This window comes from Poromitra crassiceps (genome assembly GCF_964638095.1).
Source record: "Poromitra crassiceps genome assembly, chromosome: 3".
Lineage (NCBI taxonomy): Eukaryota > Metazoa > Chordata > Actinopteri > Beryciformes > Melamphaidae > Poromitra > Poromitra crassiceps.
The window spans coordinates 30,283,092-30,303,116 of record NC_139625.1 but is presented as its reverse complement, the minus strand read 5'-3'; the positions used below and the strand labels follow the sequence as shown (position 1 = coordinate 30,303,116).

The 20,025-nt window shown below is 43.3% G+C and overlaps 3 protein-coding genes across 3 annotated transcripts in view; 2 read left to right on the top strand and 1 right to left on the bottom strand.

The window, feature by feature from the left end:
- Positions 1 to 221: 221 nt before the first annotated feature.
- On the bottom strand, positions 222 to 10,813 carry cmpk2 (cytidine monophosphate (UMP-CMP) kinase 2, mitochondrial; the record flags this gene model as incomplete). Its single annotated transcript, XM_083634433.1, has 5 exons — positions 222 to 342; positions 8,106 to 8,339; positions 8,554 to 8,755; positions 9,534 to 9,648; positions 10,220 to 10,813. 5 exons carry the CDS (start codon positions 10,811 to 10,813, stop codon positions 222 to 224), a joined length of 1,266 nt encoding a protein of 421 aa, XP_083490559.1.
- A 2,103-nt stretch (positions 10,814 to 12,916) lies between these two features.
- On the top strand, positions 12,917 to 17,204 carry rsad2 (radical S-adenosyl methionine domain containing 2; the record flags this gene model as incomplete). Its single annotated transcript, XM_083632987.1, has 6 exons — positions 12,917 to 13,244; positions 13,327 to 13,482; positions 13,984 to 14,213; positions 14,332 to 14,481; positions 16,552 to 16,584; positions 17,040 to 17,204. The coding sequence occupies 6 exons, from the start codon at positions 12,917 to 12,919 to the stop codon at positions 17,202 to 17,204; spliced, it is 1,062 nt and encodes a 353-aa protein (XP_083489113.1).
- Positions 17,205 to 19,045: 1,841 nt separating this feature from the next.
- rnf144aa (ring finger protein 144aa) overlaps positions 19,046 to 20,025 on the top strand; it is a 66,705-nt gene continuing 65,725 nt past the window's right edge. The window contains exon 1 of the mRNA XM_083633996.1: positions 19,046 to 19,560. The gene's annotated coding sequence lies outside the window, so the exon portion shown is untranslated. The remainder of the gene's footprint in view (positions 19,561 to 20,025) is intronic.

Here is a 20,025-nt window from a genome sequence, read left to right as displayed (position 1 = left end):
ATGTGTGTGTGCATGAATATGTATTTCAGATTGTAGAGTGTGGTTCTGGCCCCTGGCCATTCAACCTTTACTCATTGTGAATAGAATCTCCTCAACACACTCCAATCTGCCCACTCTCCCTTCTACTATCACATCCCCAACACCTTACTGGCATCAAGTGGCAGCAAGAGGTACTGCATCCACCTGATGCATGGCCGTCAGCGGGGGAGATGGAGAACTGTTTACAAGTGGCATTTGCCCCTAATTAAAAGCAGCACTTGTTGGAGCACTTGGTCTGCAGAAGGACTAGCATCCACAGTCACGCAGGCGGGGCCACTGATCCTCCGGTAAGCCTCCTCCACTCTGCACACGCACACAGACAGACAGACAGACAGACAGACAGACAGACAGACAGACAGACAGACAGACAGACAGACAGACAGACAGACACACACACACACACACACACACACACACACACACACACACACACACACACACACACACACACACACACACACACACACACACAAATATGTCAAGAACAACACCTAACTAACACGACTGAAGACAACACTGATAACACCTATAGGGATGCACTGATTGAAAAATTCTGGGCCGATACAAATACCGATGTTTAAAATAACAATTTGGCCGATAGCTGATAATACGATAATACGATAATACCGATATACGGCCGATATATCGGTGCATCCCTAATAAAAATACAGCATAAGACACACTTATACAATCTGTAACTGAAAGCATTTCAACAGGTCACTGTTTCAGTAGTGGACAGTGATGAAAGACAAGACAACTGAGATCCATCTGAGAAACAACACAGATGTTTCAGTAGTGGACAGTGATATAAGACAAGACAACTGAGATACATCTGAGAAACAACACAGATGGCTCAGAGCGCAGCCATTTCCTGACACAAATGGACAACGGTCCTTGTGTAGGAAGCCTCACAGTGATTGACCAAGTCTGCAGAATCTCTCACTCTCTCTGTGGCGGCCATCTCCCTCCATCTTCTACCTCCGCTGGCCCAACATCTGGCCGTTCCGTGCGGAGAGGCCATTATGTCAGGGACGAGGATGAATGAAAGTAGCCATCGACCTGTCTGCGGAGCGACTGGCTGGCCTGGCCCGGTGCTGCCTGTGAGTTTAGACCAGCTTAATGGAGCACAACAGCTCAGCAACTAATCACCTGTTCTTGCTCATCAGCCGCTCCCCCCGCGGGACCGTAATTGATTGTTAAGTGTTTGATGGGTCAGACAGAGACCGAGCTGAACTGACTCAATGAATCCCACAGTACAGTTTGTACCCCCATCTGTGCTTCCATGTTTTTGCACACAGAAAGGACTGCTTCCATTACAGGCTGCAAAACATTTGTCCACACGTCACATAGGTAAGAGTGTTGATAAGAGTTTTTTTTTAATATATTGTATTGCTGTTTATTTATCGTTATTTGTCTATTACCCATACTAAGTAACACGGTACTGTTATACTGCACTTACATCAGATAATAGACTTACCATGCAACCACTAGAAGGATAATTGTATGAGCTGAAAGCTCATTTATTAGAATGTACATGTGCTATACAGAAGTAGTTTGCCCTATGTGTTTTATGTGTGTATCTACACATAATTAGGCAACACTGGAGAAAATTCAACAAGTTATTTCGACTCATGTTCTGTTTTATTTTTTACCATGTGGGCAGCGCAGTGCGTGGTCAAGACACGGCTCTTTAGGCTCAGTCAGTCAGTCAGTCATAATGTCACAGAAAAGATGCTGTGAACCACAGACTGCACGTTGAACCCATCAATGATACAGTTTAACTCCCGCTGTCCATTTTTACAGTAACAACTAACGTTACCTACATGATGCAGAGTAGCAGTGATCCATGCAGACTTACAGTGAAGAAGTGGGCTACTTTAAAGGGGAGGGAAAAAAGAGCGAGTGACTGATTATAGCTGTCATCTCCCTTCAAGTAAGTTTTTTTTTCTTTTTCCCCACAATATTTTATTTTACAGTTTTTTTTAACACAAAGAACAACATTGAACATGCTGAGACAGGAAAAAACAAAAAGCAGGAGAAAAAAAGGCATACCCATTAGAGATGCGCTGGCTGCAGTTATAACCGCGCTGACCGTGGATATCCGCGGATCATAAAAATAAACATTCTGATTAATAGCGGATGGGTTGCGGGCGGGTGAAATGATGTATCATTAATGAGGAACATTAATATAATTACGTTGTCTAGTCTATGTATGAACGTATTTTAAGCTTTATTTTTCGCTTTTATGTTAGCCGCCTATATAGTTAGAAAGCAAGGACCCAAAGAACTAGCAGTGCAGAGCCGTGTAGATAGAAGAGTCCCCACATCTCCATTCACTCCAATGGACCAGTTTTTTACTCTCAAGAGTTCCAGGAAGTAAGGTCCTGGATTAAGCAGCACTGTCGAGTTGCAGCAAAATAGACAGTTTGTGTTGTACTCTGAAAGGGTTTTCCCCACCTTGAATCAAATTGTACATTATCAGCTTTATTTTAGCATGCAAAAGTAGCGCGAGACCCATTCCTGGCTGTTCATTGGCTAATGAGTCTCGCATTTTGGTCCTCCGCTGATGCCACTCTCTCTCTAGAGGACACTATAGCAGTGTAAACAAATAGCCATGTCAACGTTCGATGGGGATATGCCTGCCAATGATGTCACCAGAACGACAAACGTCAAACAGGAGTTTCCACTGAATAGTTGGAAGAGAAGACCTGCTCATATTATTTTCCCATACAGGTCAATCCAGTCTTGATCTGAATTTAAAGCTATAGCATTAGCCTAGTATGCTACATGGGCAAGTGCTGGACTGGATTATAATACAGCATGGAAGTTTATTTGGAGTCGACTGCAGCGATCGCACCGACGGCAGCAGAAACAGTAAGTTAATCTACCCAAATCACTCATTTATAGCGTTGTGAAATTTCAGGTGCACGGCGGGCGCGGATCTATAAATAGTACAAAATAATTTGCGCGGATTTATGGCGGCCGGATGGTTCATGCATACACGCAGATTAGGGTGGCATAAAAACTCATCCACGCATCTCTAGTCCATAAGCAATCAGCCAGACGAGTCACCCGTCACCCTTAACCTCGTCTACCGTAAGTAGGCCAGGAACGGGTCCCAGATAGTTGAGAATTTGTTAAGTGAGTTGGTCCTCAGAAACCTGAGTCTCTCCATACATATAACTGAGACCATGTCCGTCAGCAGAGCTGAAAAGGTGGGGAGGGGGACTTCCACTCCCTCAGACTGAAGGCTCTTTCACACACAGATCACGCAAAATTGTAGTTCGGGAAGTCCGCAAAGCCTGGCAGCCTTGCCACAGAAATTGCTTTCACACAGAGCCAAGCAGCACGGCCACATTCCCGTGCTGCTGTGTACTTTCAGGTGAAATCCCCTGCTCCCGGATTGAAAGGCGAGCGGAGGGATTTCCTGCTCCTTCTAGCCCAAATGAATATTTTCATAGGTTAGTGTAGCCTGGCTACTGTATGATGAACAAATTCATTCAACAACAATACTTCCCTCCTTCTCCTAGTCCGCTGAGCTGGGAGGATAGGTGCACTCGCATGGTGGGCGTACTCGCCAAAACGGGCTCCGCCGCGGAGTGCATCTGCCGATTTTCTGGCAGCGAAGTGTTGCATGAATTGCATTCAAGGAAAGCCAACTTTATTTATACAACACATTTCATAGAAGTAAATTCACCTACTAAGCAGATCGATATGGTGTCACCTTGTATTCAACAACCAAACAGTAGGGAATGCACAAGTGGCTTAGCTAGACAGATTGCCATTCTGGAGCTGGTTTCCAGAGGGAATATCGTCAGACCAACTCGCCACAGACAGCTATATAACCTACTACACAGGCACGGAGCATTCCTCCTGGCGCATGATTGTATAGGCTACTTTTTTTTACTTTCACTGTCCTTGCTGCATGAGGTGATTTCTCCTGTAATTTTTTATGAAACATTCACACTGTTCCGCCTTGCTGCTCCGACGCTTTCAGGTGGAGGCGGGTTGTCCGCTAATACAGCGCTGTGACAACCTTTGGTCCCGGGACAAAAGGCGTACAAGAATTATCCACCAACGCGCGTTCATGACTTTCACATCGGAGGCGCGAATCCTATTTTCCGTCCATTTTTCGGCTTTCAAGGCCGGTGTGAAAGAGCCTTGAGTCTCTTGGCGACAGTAGTCCCCTGCGTCAGAGACTGTTGCACAGCCGTAGGGAAGAGCAGAGAGGATTCCGAGCAGCCGAAGATAGCGAGTTCCACCTCTGGCTGAAGCGTTATTTTATAGGCCTTAGAGTACCAGTCAAATATTTTGGCCCAGAATCCGGATAGTGAAGGGCAAAACCAAAAAGCATGGGACAGTGTGTGCCCTCGGACACCTGTCACCTATCACATAGCGGTGAGACAGAGGGGAAGATCCTGTGCAATTTATGCTTTAGAATAATGAAGACGGTGCATGACTTTAAACTGAATCAGCTGGTGTCTGCTGTTAACTGAGCAGAGTTGGACCACAGGCAGACTCCTGTCCCATATAATTTCAGATAAATCAATACCAAGTTCCTCCTGCCACGCCTCTCTAATCCTCTCAGTGGGGGCCCTGACGCAGCCATCAAACAGACACACAAATCTAGAAATAAGATGCCTGGAGTGAGGGGGGCTTAACAACAAAAATTTGGGAGACCTTCAAAGCTATGAATCTTGGATCCAACATAATCTCTGATTTGCAGGTATCTGAGCCTCTCCCCTCAAGTAAGTGACTGTGACTTCTGCATTTTCAGTGTGGAAACTGGGCTTTGTCATCATTGAAATAGATCACAAAGGATGGGGTTTACCAATTCTTAGGGACTACTACTATGCAGCACAGATGAGAGCCATGATATGTTGGTGTAACCCCTCATACTCAGCTCAATGGAAAAGCATTGAGGAGAAGATATCTTCCATTCCCCTACAGGCAATCCTGGCAGATAATCTACAAAGCAATATGGTAAACGCAATTGACAACCCATGGGTAAGACTCACTCTTAAAGTGTGGAAAACTGATAAAAGAATATAAACTAGAGAAAGGTATTATTATTCTCAAATGGTGTGCATATGATTCTGACTTTACTCCGAACAAATTTGATTCCAGATTTAAAGATTGGGCCGATAAAGGAATAACAGCAATGTGTGGGGTAATGGAAGAAGGATCATTTCCCAGCTTTGAACAGCTTAAAGAGAAATACTTGCTAGAAAATCAAGACTTCTATCGATATCTCCAATTGCGACATTATTTTGAAAAGAAGATAAAAAATGTAAACGAAGCAAACATAGGTATATTAGAACTTTTTAGAAAAGCATACAACTCAGATATCAGTAGTAAAACTATATCTTGCATATATAGGTCCTTGTTAAGTCTGAAAGGACATTCTACCTCATATATAAGAGAAAATGGGAAAATGAAGGAGGAATGGCTATATCTGAGGAAGAATGGACAACAATGTGGGGATATCAATGGAAGTCTACTAGATCACAAATATGGAGGGAATTCACATGGAAATGCATCATTAGATATTTTATTACACCATCTCAGAAAGCTCACTATGATAATAACTCATCTTCTCGCTGGAGAAACTGTGGAAGTCAAATAGCACATCACTATCATGTCTTTTGGGACTGCCCCGTTATCAGGGGTTATTGGAAACAGATTCACAAAGCTATACAGGATGTTTTCGAATGTGTAATACCCCTAGATAGTAAAACAATGTATTTTGGTATATCGGAAGACTGGTTGAAAGAAGACAGATATTTGATTAATATATTGCTGGTAGCTGGTAAAAAAGCTCTCACCAGGAAGTGGTTATCACAGGAAAGCCCTAAAGTGAAAGAATGGATGAATATTACGATGGATATATATAAGATGGAAAGACTAACTGCTGTTATCAATCATAAAGTAGAACAATTTACCTCAAGATGGGAATGCTGGGTTCAATATATAACACCCATTAGGCCAGATTTTATCTTTTTGGATCCAAGATGAATGTATAGTGAAAAGTCGACTCCCTGTTTTGTTTGTTTGTTTTTAGTTTTTGTTTGTTTGTTTTGTTGCTGCTGTTGCGGCTGTTGTGGTTTTGTCTTTTCTTTTCTTTCTCTAAAAAAAAACCCCTATGGCAGTACATATCTACAATGTATACAATGCAAGTATGTATTGATAATAATCTGTCAATAAAAAGTAAAAAATAAATAAAAAATAGATCACAAGATTGTGAACTTAATGCAGCTTACTGCTCGATCTCGTCCCTTTGAAAAACACAGTTCCGTCAAGAATGATAAGTGACTGAGGCTAGGGCTGACGGATGGCTCCCCGGCTGGTATCTCATGGACCCCTTACGTGGGATCCCATCCTATACACGTCTCTTGTGAACACATGGACACTTTGCTGGTAGCACATGTATGTTTGTTTTTGTTTATTTTATTTTAATTTCCTGTGTCTGAGCCTGTTTGTCTTGTATATTGTTCTATAAAAAATTTGGGGGGGGGGGGGGGGGGGGGTTGGAACAAAAAAAAACACAGTTCCGATCCACTTCGGTCAAGTTGAAAATATATTGACAGATTCGCACTTCCTGGATCAATAGCTCATAAGCGAAGCGTTTGTAATGCACAAACGACGCCTCTTTCCCATCTTAGTAAGGTACACCAGGAGCTACAACCTCAGCTTCACCTAAACGTCCTCCGAGCTGGACAAATAACATTGGTCTCTACAGTATGTGCAGCCTGCTGTGTGGCCAGTGCTTAGGGACCGTCTACAAAGTGCAACACATAATTTCTTTTTAGGGAGACTGTACATTCTAAGTTACATATTGTTTTATTGAAAATATGATTGTCTGATGACTATCAATGTGGACTGTACTCTACCTTGCAATAAAAATACTTAAATATATACAAAGTGCAACACAGACTACTCAAATATTCCATAACTTCACTGTCGTGCAGCCGGCTGGGCGGCAAGTGCTTAGGGACCATCTACAAAGTGCAACACGGACTACACAAATAACCCATAACTTCACAGTATGGCTTCACCAAATTTACATCACACATCAATGGCCTCCTGCTGGTACAGCACTAAGTTTGGAAAAATATGATTTTGCATTACTTTTTTGGGGAAGGCTGATCCGAACAATGTCCCACACACACACACACACACACACACACACACACACACACACACACACACACACACACACACACACACACACACACACACACACACACACACACACACACAGTATTATACTTGAATTTTGGGGGATGTGTCCTTTATCTCACCCTGTTAAATATTTGCTTTTGTAATGACACTATACAAGAATTGCCATGATTTAGTGTCACTCCATCCGTGCCGGTACCCCATCTAGCCACATCCCAGGTAAGCCTGCCCCCGTGGTTGCTACGCAATGCACGTGGTCCTGGGCTGAATTTGCCCTTGTTTTCTTCAAACAAATTAAACGAATGAATTCCACTATACGAGGGATCAGCCAAGCAGCATTTTGGTAAACAAAATGCATCACTGGGTGGCAACGGCAATGGAACCCTATGGATCGTGAGCTTTGGGAGGCTTTAGTGTCTGACTCTAGACGGCTGACTGTGTTTAGATTTAAAAAACTGACAGTTCACACAACTTTAACACGACATGCATATATTATACTGTACATCAAACTCTTGAGCTACTTCTGTTCTCACTCAGAAAAATATAAGCGATGTGATGTATAGTTTTTAAGATATTAATGTTTGCTTGGCACAACTCATACTAATAACTGCCGCAGGGTTCCGCATTTCTGGGTGGCAGGTGACATCACGCTGATTCGTCCTATACAGTTTCATCAGTTTCTGGAAGTTTTCTCCCAACAAGCCAGAATGTGGCAGATAACTTATTGTATCAAGAAGATGACAATTCTTGATTTTCATTGGAAACTAATAAAAGTAATTTATTAAGATGAATTACTCCATATTACTTGCTAAGAGGGGTATTTTTGCAGTAGGAGTTTGTGTGCCTGTACTCATGTGCATGGTGTATATATTATGAGACTATCTTACTTGAGTCTGAAAAGCTGGTTGTGGTCTAGATGTTTCTCCTCCTCAGTGGTGCCTTGGCCTCTGCCCTTCAGCCTACTCCTGCGCTCCTCAGGGTCCAGGGTGAGCAGGAGCACCAGGCTGGGCTGGAGCAGGTCTCTGGGCCAGCAGTACACCTCCGAACCCTCTGATGGAAGGCTACAGACTGGACCGCTCACTGCTGTGGCAATGGCATAGGCTGCTGTGCTGTGCCAGTACCTGGGGACAGATAATGAATGGCTTGGGTGGATGAGTGGGTAGACGAATGGCTGGATGACTAGACTCTTAGATAGAGAAATTAAACATTGAATGTTGTTTTATTATATGGTATCCTCATCCCTTCTGTCCTCAACAACTTCTTAAAAGTTCACAAAGTGGGCAAACTTGCTCCGACAACAATGGGTTCCACCTCTGACATCTCAGCTGTCTTTACCTGTCAACGATGACAGGTGTCTGCATGGCCTCCTGGCCTATTTGCTCTGCTGTGATGTAGTTCCCCAGAGCGTAGAAGGCCCTGCGGATGAGGGGCGGCTCCTGATCAAAGCGGGCCCTCCAGGGGGACAGGCACTGGGGAGGGGACCGCAGCAGAGCGGCCCCCAGAGTGTCCCTCAGAGACTCGGTCAGAGTGGTCTTACCTGTGATGGAAAGAGTCACCTCACAAACAAAGAAGAGGGACAAAGAGAAGCTGTCACACTAAAGCCTCACAGCTCACAGCTCATAAGCTCAAGTTTTCACTGCAAAACATGCTAGATTAATGAATTTATTTATCTATTTTTATGCCTGTGGCTTCCATAAAAAAGAGGGGCTTCATTTGACTGAGGTAAAACTCTCATACTTGCATAAGTTTGAATATTCTTAAAGGGCCACTTTGCCGATTGCAAATGAACAATGTTTAACTTCCTCCCTCTTGCCTGGACCGAGAGCTTTCCGTTCATTCACAGAACTTCCTGGTCCAAATGATGTCATAATGATGTCATCTGGAGCAGTTTTGCCATGGTGTCACATACTGTCACTATCATTATCTTTATCATTACTGCTCTCTCTACCGTCATCCGCAAGTACTTCTTGCGCCAAATGTACAGGAAGTACTGTGAATGAATGGGGAACTCTCGGTAGATGGAGTGAAGTTAAACATTGTTCATTTGCATAATGCTACTGATTTATGTAATGATACAAAGCTGGTTGGAAAATTGGCAAAGTGGCCCTTTAAGATTTGTATTACACGAGCAAACTACTCGATAAATCATCCTCACAGTGACGTAACTTTTCTGAGGTCATGATACACGATATTCCATTAGGCAAAGCTCATTGGCCGATAATGGCTTTAGCAGAGAAAGCAGTTGGCCATCACTTCAGGGAGGCATCTATACATCAAACTGATCACATGTTCATTTATGAAGTAACGGCATTAACCTGTGGCATCCAGTCCTTCTATGACAATAACGGGGAAGTCTGGTTTATGTCTGGCCTCCGGTCTCTGGCTCGCCAGGCCCAGCACGGCTTTCGACTCTGGGATGATGTCACCACACTGCAGAGCAGACACTTTGTCACTTTGCTGCTGGCAGGGAGCACAGGAGCAGGGGGGAGGGGGGAGGGGGCATGGGGGCGCACGCACGCACGTGCGCGCGCACACGCACACACACACTACCCTGGGCCCTCTGGCAATGATAGATAAATTGGAGAACCAGGTGCTTTGAGCCTACGTGCAAAGTTGTTCAGTGTTATTCCTCCCTCTACCACAAGAGTGTGCCACTTCACCAAAGATCCTGAACATCAACAATCAAACAATTCTACATGGATAAATATTTCCCTACTGCCAATCTAATCATTTGAATTACTGAAGGGATCCTACTAATTAAAAAATTATTTTATGTTCTGTATTTTTATTTAGTTTATTATTATTATTATTATTATTGTTGTTGTGGTTGTTGTTATTGTTGTTGTTGTGGTGGTGGTTGTTATTTTTGTTTTTTGTCCTTTTTGTGAGGATTATGTCATCTTATGTGTGTTATGTGTAGCCTAGTCTTTTGTGCCTGTAATAAAAATAAAAATACATGGATAGTTTGTAGGCTACAATTAATTTGGGAAACTGTTCGAACCTTCTGAAGTACTTCATAGGCCTCCTCAAAGCTGTAGAAAACATCAGAGTTGATGATGTTGAGAGTGGACGGGTGATAGTCCGGCGCCTCAGTGGGGACCACATAGTATTCCTCAGACATCTCCATCCTTCTCTCTGCATGGGACCACAGCTGCTGAGTCCACAGACCCCCCTCCCCTGACGAGTAGGAACACACCAACACGGGCGCACTCTGCATCAGGTCACTGAGAAGTCGCTCGGTCGGGACAGAACATTCAGATGTATCTTTTACGAAGTAGCCCTTGATGAGAGAGTCTTTGACATTTGGCAGAAATGAAAACATTGGCATACAATCGCACTCCGGAGACAAGCCTTTCAACAGTTTGTCTCTCAGCTCCCCGTCAAACTTAGCTCTTTGAATTCGGTCAGCGCTGCAGACAAACAGAGAGTAGCATCTCTCACCCCTCTGCACACCTGTGAACAGCCGTGGCACTTCCTCTCTCCGGTGCTTTTCTTGAATTGCAAAGTGGAGGGGTGCGGATCTTCCATGATCCAGCTCCACCGAGAAAACACGAGAGGACCACAGCCGAGGCAGCGACATGATGAGCCTGGCCATGATTACAGCTGCCTTTACTGGTGATCACTTTCCAATCTGCAGTTAACGGTGAGCCTCGAGGTTGTTGTGAAACTGAGTGGAAAACGAAAGTATCAGTGCGCTGGGCAGGGAAACGAAACTAACTAGTATAACTTTCATTTCATTGTCAGGGATTGTCTCCGTGGCCGACTGGTTAGCGTGCACGACTTTGATGCATGTGACTGAAAGCTGCATGGATTCGATTCCCCCTAAATCAACCGAAAAATAAAACTGGAGGAGCAGAAGGGGAGGCAGTGAGTGTAGAGAGGCAAAGTGAACGCCACTCCCTGCTTTTCTCCTTGTACCAGCGCTGAAAAAATATGAATGGCGGTGAACGGAGAATAATGCTGTTGATCCCGTTTGAATTGTGCCACTGCCAACGTTAATAGGCCCTTTTCACGGGGGCCATTTTGTGTCGAAAAGGCAGAAGCAAAACACTATGACGGTTTCCAAATTCCAATGGAAGTTTGTAACCCTTATTAGTGTTTTGCTTGCACATGTGTTTACCCTGCCTTTTCGACACAAAATGGCCCGCATGAGAAGGGTCTATTTTGTCAATAGAGAGGCAAAGTGACCGCCTACTTCCTGCTTCAGCACTGTACCAGAGATTTTCATCCGCCATTTATTTTCCCATAGACATTCCGTAAAATGCTTATAAAAATAGTTTTACTTGTTCAAACCAAACGGTTCAGATATATTTAGAAACAGGGGAGACCACATAACATTTCACTCGGGCCAAAACGTAAAAGAATTTGCAGATTCAAAGAAAATATTTTTTCTATTTAGTTTTTTAAGTTTTGGTCCGAGTGAAATGTTCTATGCTCTCTCCCGATTTTAAATATAACTGAACCGTTTGGTTTGACGAAGTAAAGCTATTTTTATAAGCATTTTATGAAATGTCTATGGGAAAATAAATGGCGGATGAAAATCTCTGGTACAGTAGGCCTACTGAAGCAGGAAGTAGGCGGTCACTTTGCCTCTCTATTTAAAACATAACTTTGCATGTCAAGAAAGCCGCAGTTTGTTGCCAAACTGTTACACTATAAGTTATAAGTTTGATGTATAATATATGCATGTCGTGCTAAAGTTGTGTGAACTGTCGCAGTTTTTAAAATGTAAACAGAGTTAGTCGGCTAGAGTCAGACACTCACGCCTCGCGCCACTTGGGCTCCATAGGGTTCCATTGCCGTTGCCACCCAGTGACGCGGTTTGTTTACCAAAATGCTGCTCGGCTGATCCCTCGTATTGGCTGAAAATGCTATTGTTTACACAGCGGGATGAGGAGTGGTGGAATTCCATACCATAACACCTGCCATACTCAAACAAGTTTATTATGACCTGAGAAGAACAAACAGCTTGCCTTGCACACAGTTCCAGCACCACTCACATTGTTGCTATAAATAGTTGGACATTGGAGCCTGCAGTGTGTGAGCTGTTTGGTCTTTTCATGTTTTGTTCACTTTCGCTTCAGCACTCTTCGATTTGGATGTGCATGCATTACTCCTATCTTTATTATGACCTTATCTCCATATTCCTCACGCCATCACCCTGCTTAATAAGGGGGTTAGATAGGCGGGAATCTGCGGGTAGCCTATTTAATGACTTGATAAGCTGAATCGGGGGGGGGGGGGGTAGTCTATTTAATGGAAATGAGGTGGATAGGTTGGACTTGCTTGTTTCTACAAAATCCAGTTGGATTTAATGCTGTCCTTCTCTTTTATATTCTGTATTTTATGTCTGGTTTTAGGACTCTATATTGCTGCAGATTCAAGTCTGTATGTGCCCATGTGTCTTTTATCTTTTTTTTTGTATCTTCTGATTTTTTGTACGTTGGCACTTGTTGCACATTACAACGAATCTGTGTGAAAGCAGGTAATACATGAACTTGAACTTGAACACGAAAGTGAAAGTGATGCTCAGTTTCGGTTTCCTTGTTGGTAAATAGAAACTTTAGACATCAGCTGGCATTCATTTAATCTGAGCAGTGTCAGCATCTCTGCCTCAGCCCAGACACAGCAGCAGTCTATTTAAGAAGCGTGGCCATCCACAGAGCAGGGCAGAACAGGTGTGAAGAGCCACGTCAAGATGTTTTTCTCCTCTGCATCTCTGAAGCTGCTTCTGCGGCTCTGCATCAGCACTGTCCACTGCATCTTTTCAAGCGTCTTTTCCAAAGTGCCGTACTGGACAGCAGGTGCCGGTGTTGCTGTCTGTTTTGGAGGGACAACTGCACCTGCTAACACTAAACTGGATCAAAAGAAAGAAGCCCAACCGTCAACGACTCCAACAAGTGTTAATTATCATTTCACACGCAAGTGTAATTATAAATGTGGGTTTTGTTTCCACACTGCAAAAACGTCCTTTGTCCTGCCCCTTGAAGAAGCCAAGAAGGGTCTCAAACTTCTGAAGGAATCAGGTAAAGGTATATCAGATTACAGTTGTGTCATTTGGTGTCGTGTCCAACTCCTGCATGCTCATCAATTTATTGTATCCATTAGGTCTTGAAAAGATCAACTTCTCTGGAGGAGAGCCTTTCTTGCATGGAGACTTTCTGGGGAAATTAGTCCAATACTGCAAAGAGGATCTGCAGCTCCAAAGTGTCAGTATCGTCAGCAATGGCAGTATGATCAGAAAAAAGTGGTTCCAGAAATATGGTAAGATTTCTCACCCTCAGTTACCTTTAAAATGCACCACCATGTTACAAAGGTCTATTTTCTAAGATACGTGTATTATTTGCATGTATTATTGCATGTATTATTTGTATTATTGGTATGGACAGAATCTTTCTCTATACCTATTTTACGTGGTGGCAGTGGACCCATACAGTAAATTCAATGAATTCATTAATGAAATGTAATTAATAAAAATTTTATAAAATTGGAAAATGAAATGCTCTTTTTTCACTTTTACTTGTTAAATGTGCCTATTTTCAATGTAATCCAATGAGCGCAGTCCTCAAGGTGCAAAACACTAATGAGCATAATTGCTCAAACAGTTTTGGGAAAATGGAGTATAATTTCACAAAATGTGTGTAAGCATGCCAGAATGCCAAGAATGCATTATGTTACAGTAAGAAGGATCTCCAAATTCATGCACTCTCCCTGCCTCCCTCCCTCTCTGTCTCTCTCTCTCTCTCTCCATTCCATCTTTCTCAGGTGAGTACCTGGACATCTTGGCCATTTCCTGTGACAGCTTTGATGAAGCAACCAACCAGCTGATCGGCAGGGCTCAGGGCACAAAGAGCCACCTGGACAACCTCTACAAGGTCCGCGACTGGTGCCAGATGTATAAAGTGGCGTTCAAGATCAACTCTGTTATCAACACCTTCAACGCTGATGAAGACATGTGGGAGGACATCGCCAAGCTTAACCCTGTCCGCTGGAAGGTAGAGAGCGAGAGAGCAAATGTGTGCACGTTAGAGCCCGTGTGTGTGTGTGTGTGTGGTGTGTGTGTGTGTGTGTGTGTGGACTCACCCTCTCTGTTTCTGTCCTTCCTGTGTTCAGGTGTTCCAGTGCCTGTTGATTGATGGGGAAAATGCAGGGGAGAGTGCCCTGAGGGAGGCAGAGAGGTTTGTCATCAGTGAGCAACAGTTTCAGGACTTTCTGCAGAGACATAGCAGTATCAGCTGCCTCGTACCCGAGTCCAATGAAAAGGTATGCGACTCAGTGGAAGTCACAAAGCTGCAATTGTTTGAGATCCCAGAGTGGGATGAATCTAACTGTGCACAGAGCTAACTACTAACTACATGCACAGAGCAACTCAGCTATTGGCCATACTCTGGTTAACACCTTAAAACTGTTTAGGCACAAATTAACAGAATATCCAGCCCAGTCTCACAGGAAATTGTGTAATAGCAACGTTTGTCCACAGTGCAAAACGTTGTAGTTTCACAATAATGGCTCTAAAATGGTTTGATTGTGAGAGCAACATTGGTATTACAGACAATTTGCTGTGAGATGTCGTGTAAAAAAATTCCGACATGTTGGTTTAAAGATCAGGCAAGAATCCACTATTATGTTTTAGTTCAAAGCACTCCATAAATCCTAAAGTTGGCACTGCACGCTGTGAAAACAATTAAAGTTCCGCTAGTCCAGACAATCAATTCGTTATTCCATGCTGGTTCATTGTCTGTAGACATTGCCATGCATCCTAACGACCACTAGGGGTCAGATAGACTTTGACAGGTCCACCAATTACCTAAAAAGATATTAACACATTGAATGCCAGCCATGTTTTCATTCCTGTAGGTAAGTTGTGCCAGGGGTGTTTTTGACGATTCTGGCTCATTTTAGAACAGCCGAGGATTCTTTTCTGTTAAGAATTCATGAACAGCAATCATCTAAAAATAACTAATAGAATGTGTGCTTTCTCTGTCTAAAAGAGTTAGTTTGCAGAGTTAGTAGTTATGTAGATATTAGCCGTTGAGTACAGCATGGTTTCAGCGTCTGGAAATTTATTCAGAGATAAATGGCTTTTTGTGAAACAGTCACTTTAACCATTCATTTTTGGCATCAGTAAGACCGTCAGACATTCTAAACAATAGTTTTGAACAGTAATTTCCTCCATAACAACAGGAAACACCCCTCTCATTCAAACTCCTCCCTCCGTGTGTCTTCTCCTCCTTCCTCCTGGCTGTACAGCGGGCGTGTCAGAAGCGCTTTTGCTGCTGCCTGCCTGTGTGCCTGCCTGCCTGCTTGCCTGCGTGCGGACGCTCCTTGTGCGAGTCAAGATGGGCCGGGGAATGCGTGGGCGATGGGCAGATGTTGATTCTGGCCTTTCTGAGGTGTTTCAAAGTGTGTTTCACCTATGATCTATTTTGCAAATCGCTCTCCGCTCTCTGTGTGCTGCTGCCGGTGCGCGGCCGCTCTCAGGCAAGACAAGTCTTGAATGGATTACTGTAAAATCGCCACGCCATTTCCTTGAACGGCTTGCTACCGCGGTGTGTGTGTGTGTGTGTGTGTGTGTGTGTGTGTGTGTGTGTGTGTGTGTGTGTGTGTGTGTGTGTGTGTGTGTGTGTGTGTGTGTGTGTGTTCGCGCGTTGCTGCGCGGCTCTGGGGGGAAGGGATCTCTGTCCGTTCTGTGTGTGTGTCTCGGGCTTCTGACTGTAAAATCGCCATCGAAGAGGCGGCTGCTTTTGGTCCCGTGGCTTTTGGGTCCCATGGCTGTGGCTTCTCTCGGTCTCTGTCGCCACTTAGTGGTCGGTAAAATAGATTACACACATGCTCTTGCTCCAAATAGTTATCTCAAAGATGTAAAAGGGGTTGATTGATGTCCCACCGTCAAAAAAAAAAAATCTTTATGTAAGACGAGTTAGTCCGTCCTTGGCACTTAAGCGCTGGATTATGTAAGACGAGTTAGGTCGTCTATGGCACTTAATGTGTTAAAAGACAGTATACCAATAGCAGGGTGTCATAGAGGAGAAAGAAGAAAGAACATGTTTTTTATGTACCCATAACACTCTGTGCATCTGAGTTTGTGCAGACAGTGACAATACAAATTTAAAGGAGTCATTATTAATGTCTACACGCCACAGTCCCCTCACCTGTTTTTTCATGTCTCAAACCAAAACCAGGTTTCTTGAGAAATCAGAGTGAGAAGGGAATTCTCTGTGCATGTAAATGCAGGCTAAAGTGTCACTTGAAGGGAATATTAGTGTGATGGAATCAGAAACCAGGTTCCAGACAAAATAGATAGAAGTTTATGGTCTTGGTTTGTCTTTTCAGATGAGGGACTCCTACCTCATCCTGGATGAATATGTAAGTACTTTATATTGTTTATGAATTGTACACACTCCTCATTACAGGACCATTACTTTTTTACATAGACCTACCTGAGTCATATTATATTATCATTTGACTGTCAGAAAGTTTGCTTTTGACAGTTGTTGTTTGAAGTATAGTAGGACACATACTTTCCTCCAGGACTGCAGCAGTTAAAAAACATCAATGATGACTGCTGAAGAGCAGAAGTTGCTTGTTTGAATTCCCTAGCTTTTCACGCTTTGGCTGAGGAAAAAGAAAATTTCAGCTAAAATATTTTATGCCATTAATTACGCATCTTTTTTCATTGAAATAGGATATGTTTGGCGGGCTGACTCATATTTACATTTAAAGTTATGGGATCTAAAACACAGGAAACTCACCACATTCAAGGCGCTTTGAAATGCAGAACTCCTCAGACACCCAACCATAACTGTTTTGTTCTGTTCCAGATGCGCTTCCTGGACTGCCGAGAGGGAAGGAAGGACCCGTCCAAGTCCATCCTGGATGTTGGTGTGAAGGAGGCCATTCGTTTCAGTGGCTTTGATGAGAAGATGTTTCTAAAGAGAGGAGGGAAATATGTGTGGAGTAAAGCTGACATGAAGTTAGAGTGGTGAAATTCTGCTGCTCTGAGTTTTCAACTTTAAACTCAGCAAAGGTGAGCAGTAAGCACAAGCAATTGCTTGTGTTTACTGCTCACCTTTGCCAAGTTCTTGCTATTTTGCACAGATTCTTTGTATTGATGCATAGCGTTTATGTTTCTGTTCCCTTCAGCTTAGAATTTTGACCAATATCTGTTTGGGGGGGAAGGGGGGGGGGGGGGGGGGGGGTAAAACATTATGTTCGATGCGAAATCAGAACTTTTGCACTTTCCTGTTTTTATCATAGATAAGACTTATTTTCCCCACACAATATATTTTTTGCACAATATAACTTGTACACATCTGTATATATAAGAAAGACAAGGTCACATTAATGTAGCTTGAGATAGAATATAATTTAATAAAAATATTTGAGAAATAAACTCTTTAAAAGTGTCCAAGTTTTGAATATAGGCCTTCAAAGAATCTCATCCATGCTTTGCAAACGTACATATAGCCACGTCTGCACAGATCCTCAGAGGACATAGACATGAAAAGCTCTTTGTAGGATGAGGATCTATGAGAAATCCAGGCCAGAATTCAACCAGTCTCTCTGATTCATGTTATGTATTTGAGGAATTGAAAAATATACCGTAATACACCACTCTATACTGTCATGATCCAAGTCACTTTCTTCCATCATGGCCCTATATTCCTCCACTCCATAAACAGTGATAAACAGTCGATAACTGTATGGATGGAGAGAGAGAGAGAGAAAACATTATCCACCAATCTGGTTAAACAATCACTATTCTATTCTTTTACTATGTTGTTTGAACCAAGTGAACCAAGTGGGCGACAATGAAAATCAATAATCAATAATAACCTATAAATGACAAAACCTCAACATTTCCAGTTTCTTTTAGTGTAAAGAATTACAGGTACAACCCGTTGGTTATCGCAGCTACCATCAAGCACATTATCTCTGTACTGTGCATTACAATCAGGGGTGTCGTGGAGGGTAAACGCAAGTAAACGCAATTTACCCACCCCTTTGCAATGAGGCAGATCGTTTACTCACATATTTTCAGACCAACTGTATCAATCAATGAGGGCAAACAAGGTGGGTAAACTACTCACCTTGGATAGTTTACCCACCTCTGTATTTATCACTACACCCCTGATTACAATTGATGGCAACTGTGCAATTCTCTATAGTCAAGCAAAGGTAATGAAAATAGCTGACCATTTAGTGAGTAATACAGATAACATGAATAGGCGACTTAATATTTAACTTGCTCCTGAAACCTGCTACCTCTTAGCCTTCACAAGTGCATCACATTGGATTGAAGGACTTCTCAGTGTAATTTTCATACTTTGCAAAGTCATCCTTTGGGCCGGATTGGACCCTATGGGGGGCGGATCTGGCCCCCGGGCCGCATGTTTGACACCCCTATTTAGGGGGTCCTATCTGAGAGGATATCTGTCTCTACTGTAGGTGGAGAGGGTGAAACATCTGCTCAGAAGAGTAATTTTTCTAACATTCCCTCATACTTCATAGTGAATGAAATAGCCTAATTGTGAAATTAGCACACAAAAAATGCTGAGGTCTAATTGGAACCTGCTAAAGGACCCATGGTCCGTGGAGCTTCCCAGAGCAATACTTTGACAATATTGTCAAAGTGCATAATAGTATTAGTCCGCTGTGATAGTATATCAGCTGTTTTTTTTAAGGGCAGTAACAGCGTTTGAACAGCAGGAGGCGCTCCCGTGTGTGAAATGGGGAGAGTGCTGCGCAGCGCTCTCCTCCAGTCCGACTCCGCACGCAGCGCAGGAGCCGAGACAGACAGGAACGCTCTCTCACGGACAAATGGCGTCCCTCCAGTGCGAAGCAGCTGATTCCCCGCTGAGCAAAGCAGCAGGATCGGTGTAGAGGTAAACACACCACCCCCGGATCTTTTGCAACACGATAGCCAATTGCTTTATGCAGGCTTTCTACAGGCTGACGGCTGGACGTTGCGCACTCAACAGCAACCGAGACTAGACCGCTGTTCCTGTGTACAAACAACCCTGCTGCCAAGTCAGGAAGAGGCGAGGCTGTCAGCTGCATCAGACGTCCCATTGTTTTTCTTATTTACCTATGGTCTTTTTTATTTCATTTTTTCGTGTTGAGGCGGTGGCGTTTCACCAGGCCTTGATCTGAGGCGACAGTAGCAGGTCAAATGTTTCCACTCCGACGTTGGAGGGACACATAATCAACATGGGCATCACCCTATCTGAGATCTGACTGGCTGGCCTCCTCTTCGTTAATCCAATTCAGGAGATCATCTTTTCAGTCCTTCCTGAGGTTACCCAGCCACCCGATCAACACGGCGCTATCTCAGAAAGCCAGGTAAGCGTTGCTGCTTAGCCTTTGTTTCATTCCAGCGTGTGCATACACAACAGTGGTGGGTGGTCTCATAATCAGACCTATAACTGCATTTCTGTTGTAACAGCTGCACTTGCGTTTCAGACTATTTTCCTCTTTTTTGCAATAATCTATCCTGTAGTTGACTGAAAGCCTATTTACAACAACTATAGGCTATTATAATAGCCCATTAGTACAACTAGTTGTACTATGGGTATAGCGTACAACTATAGTTCTACTATGGGTATAGCGTACAACTATAGTTGTACTATGGGTATAGGCTATTATAATAGCCTATAGTACAAGTTGTATCGCTGTCAGTGCTGACTTCCTAAAGCCTCATTTTAAAGCCTTTTGTTTTAACCCATGATATTTGTTATTTTTGGAGAGAATAGATGCTGTCGGCTGCTTAACTTAAGCATTGGCCTACTGATTCAAAATTACATCTGT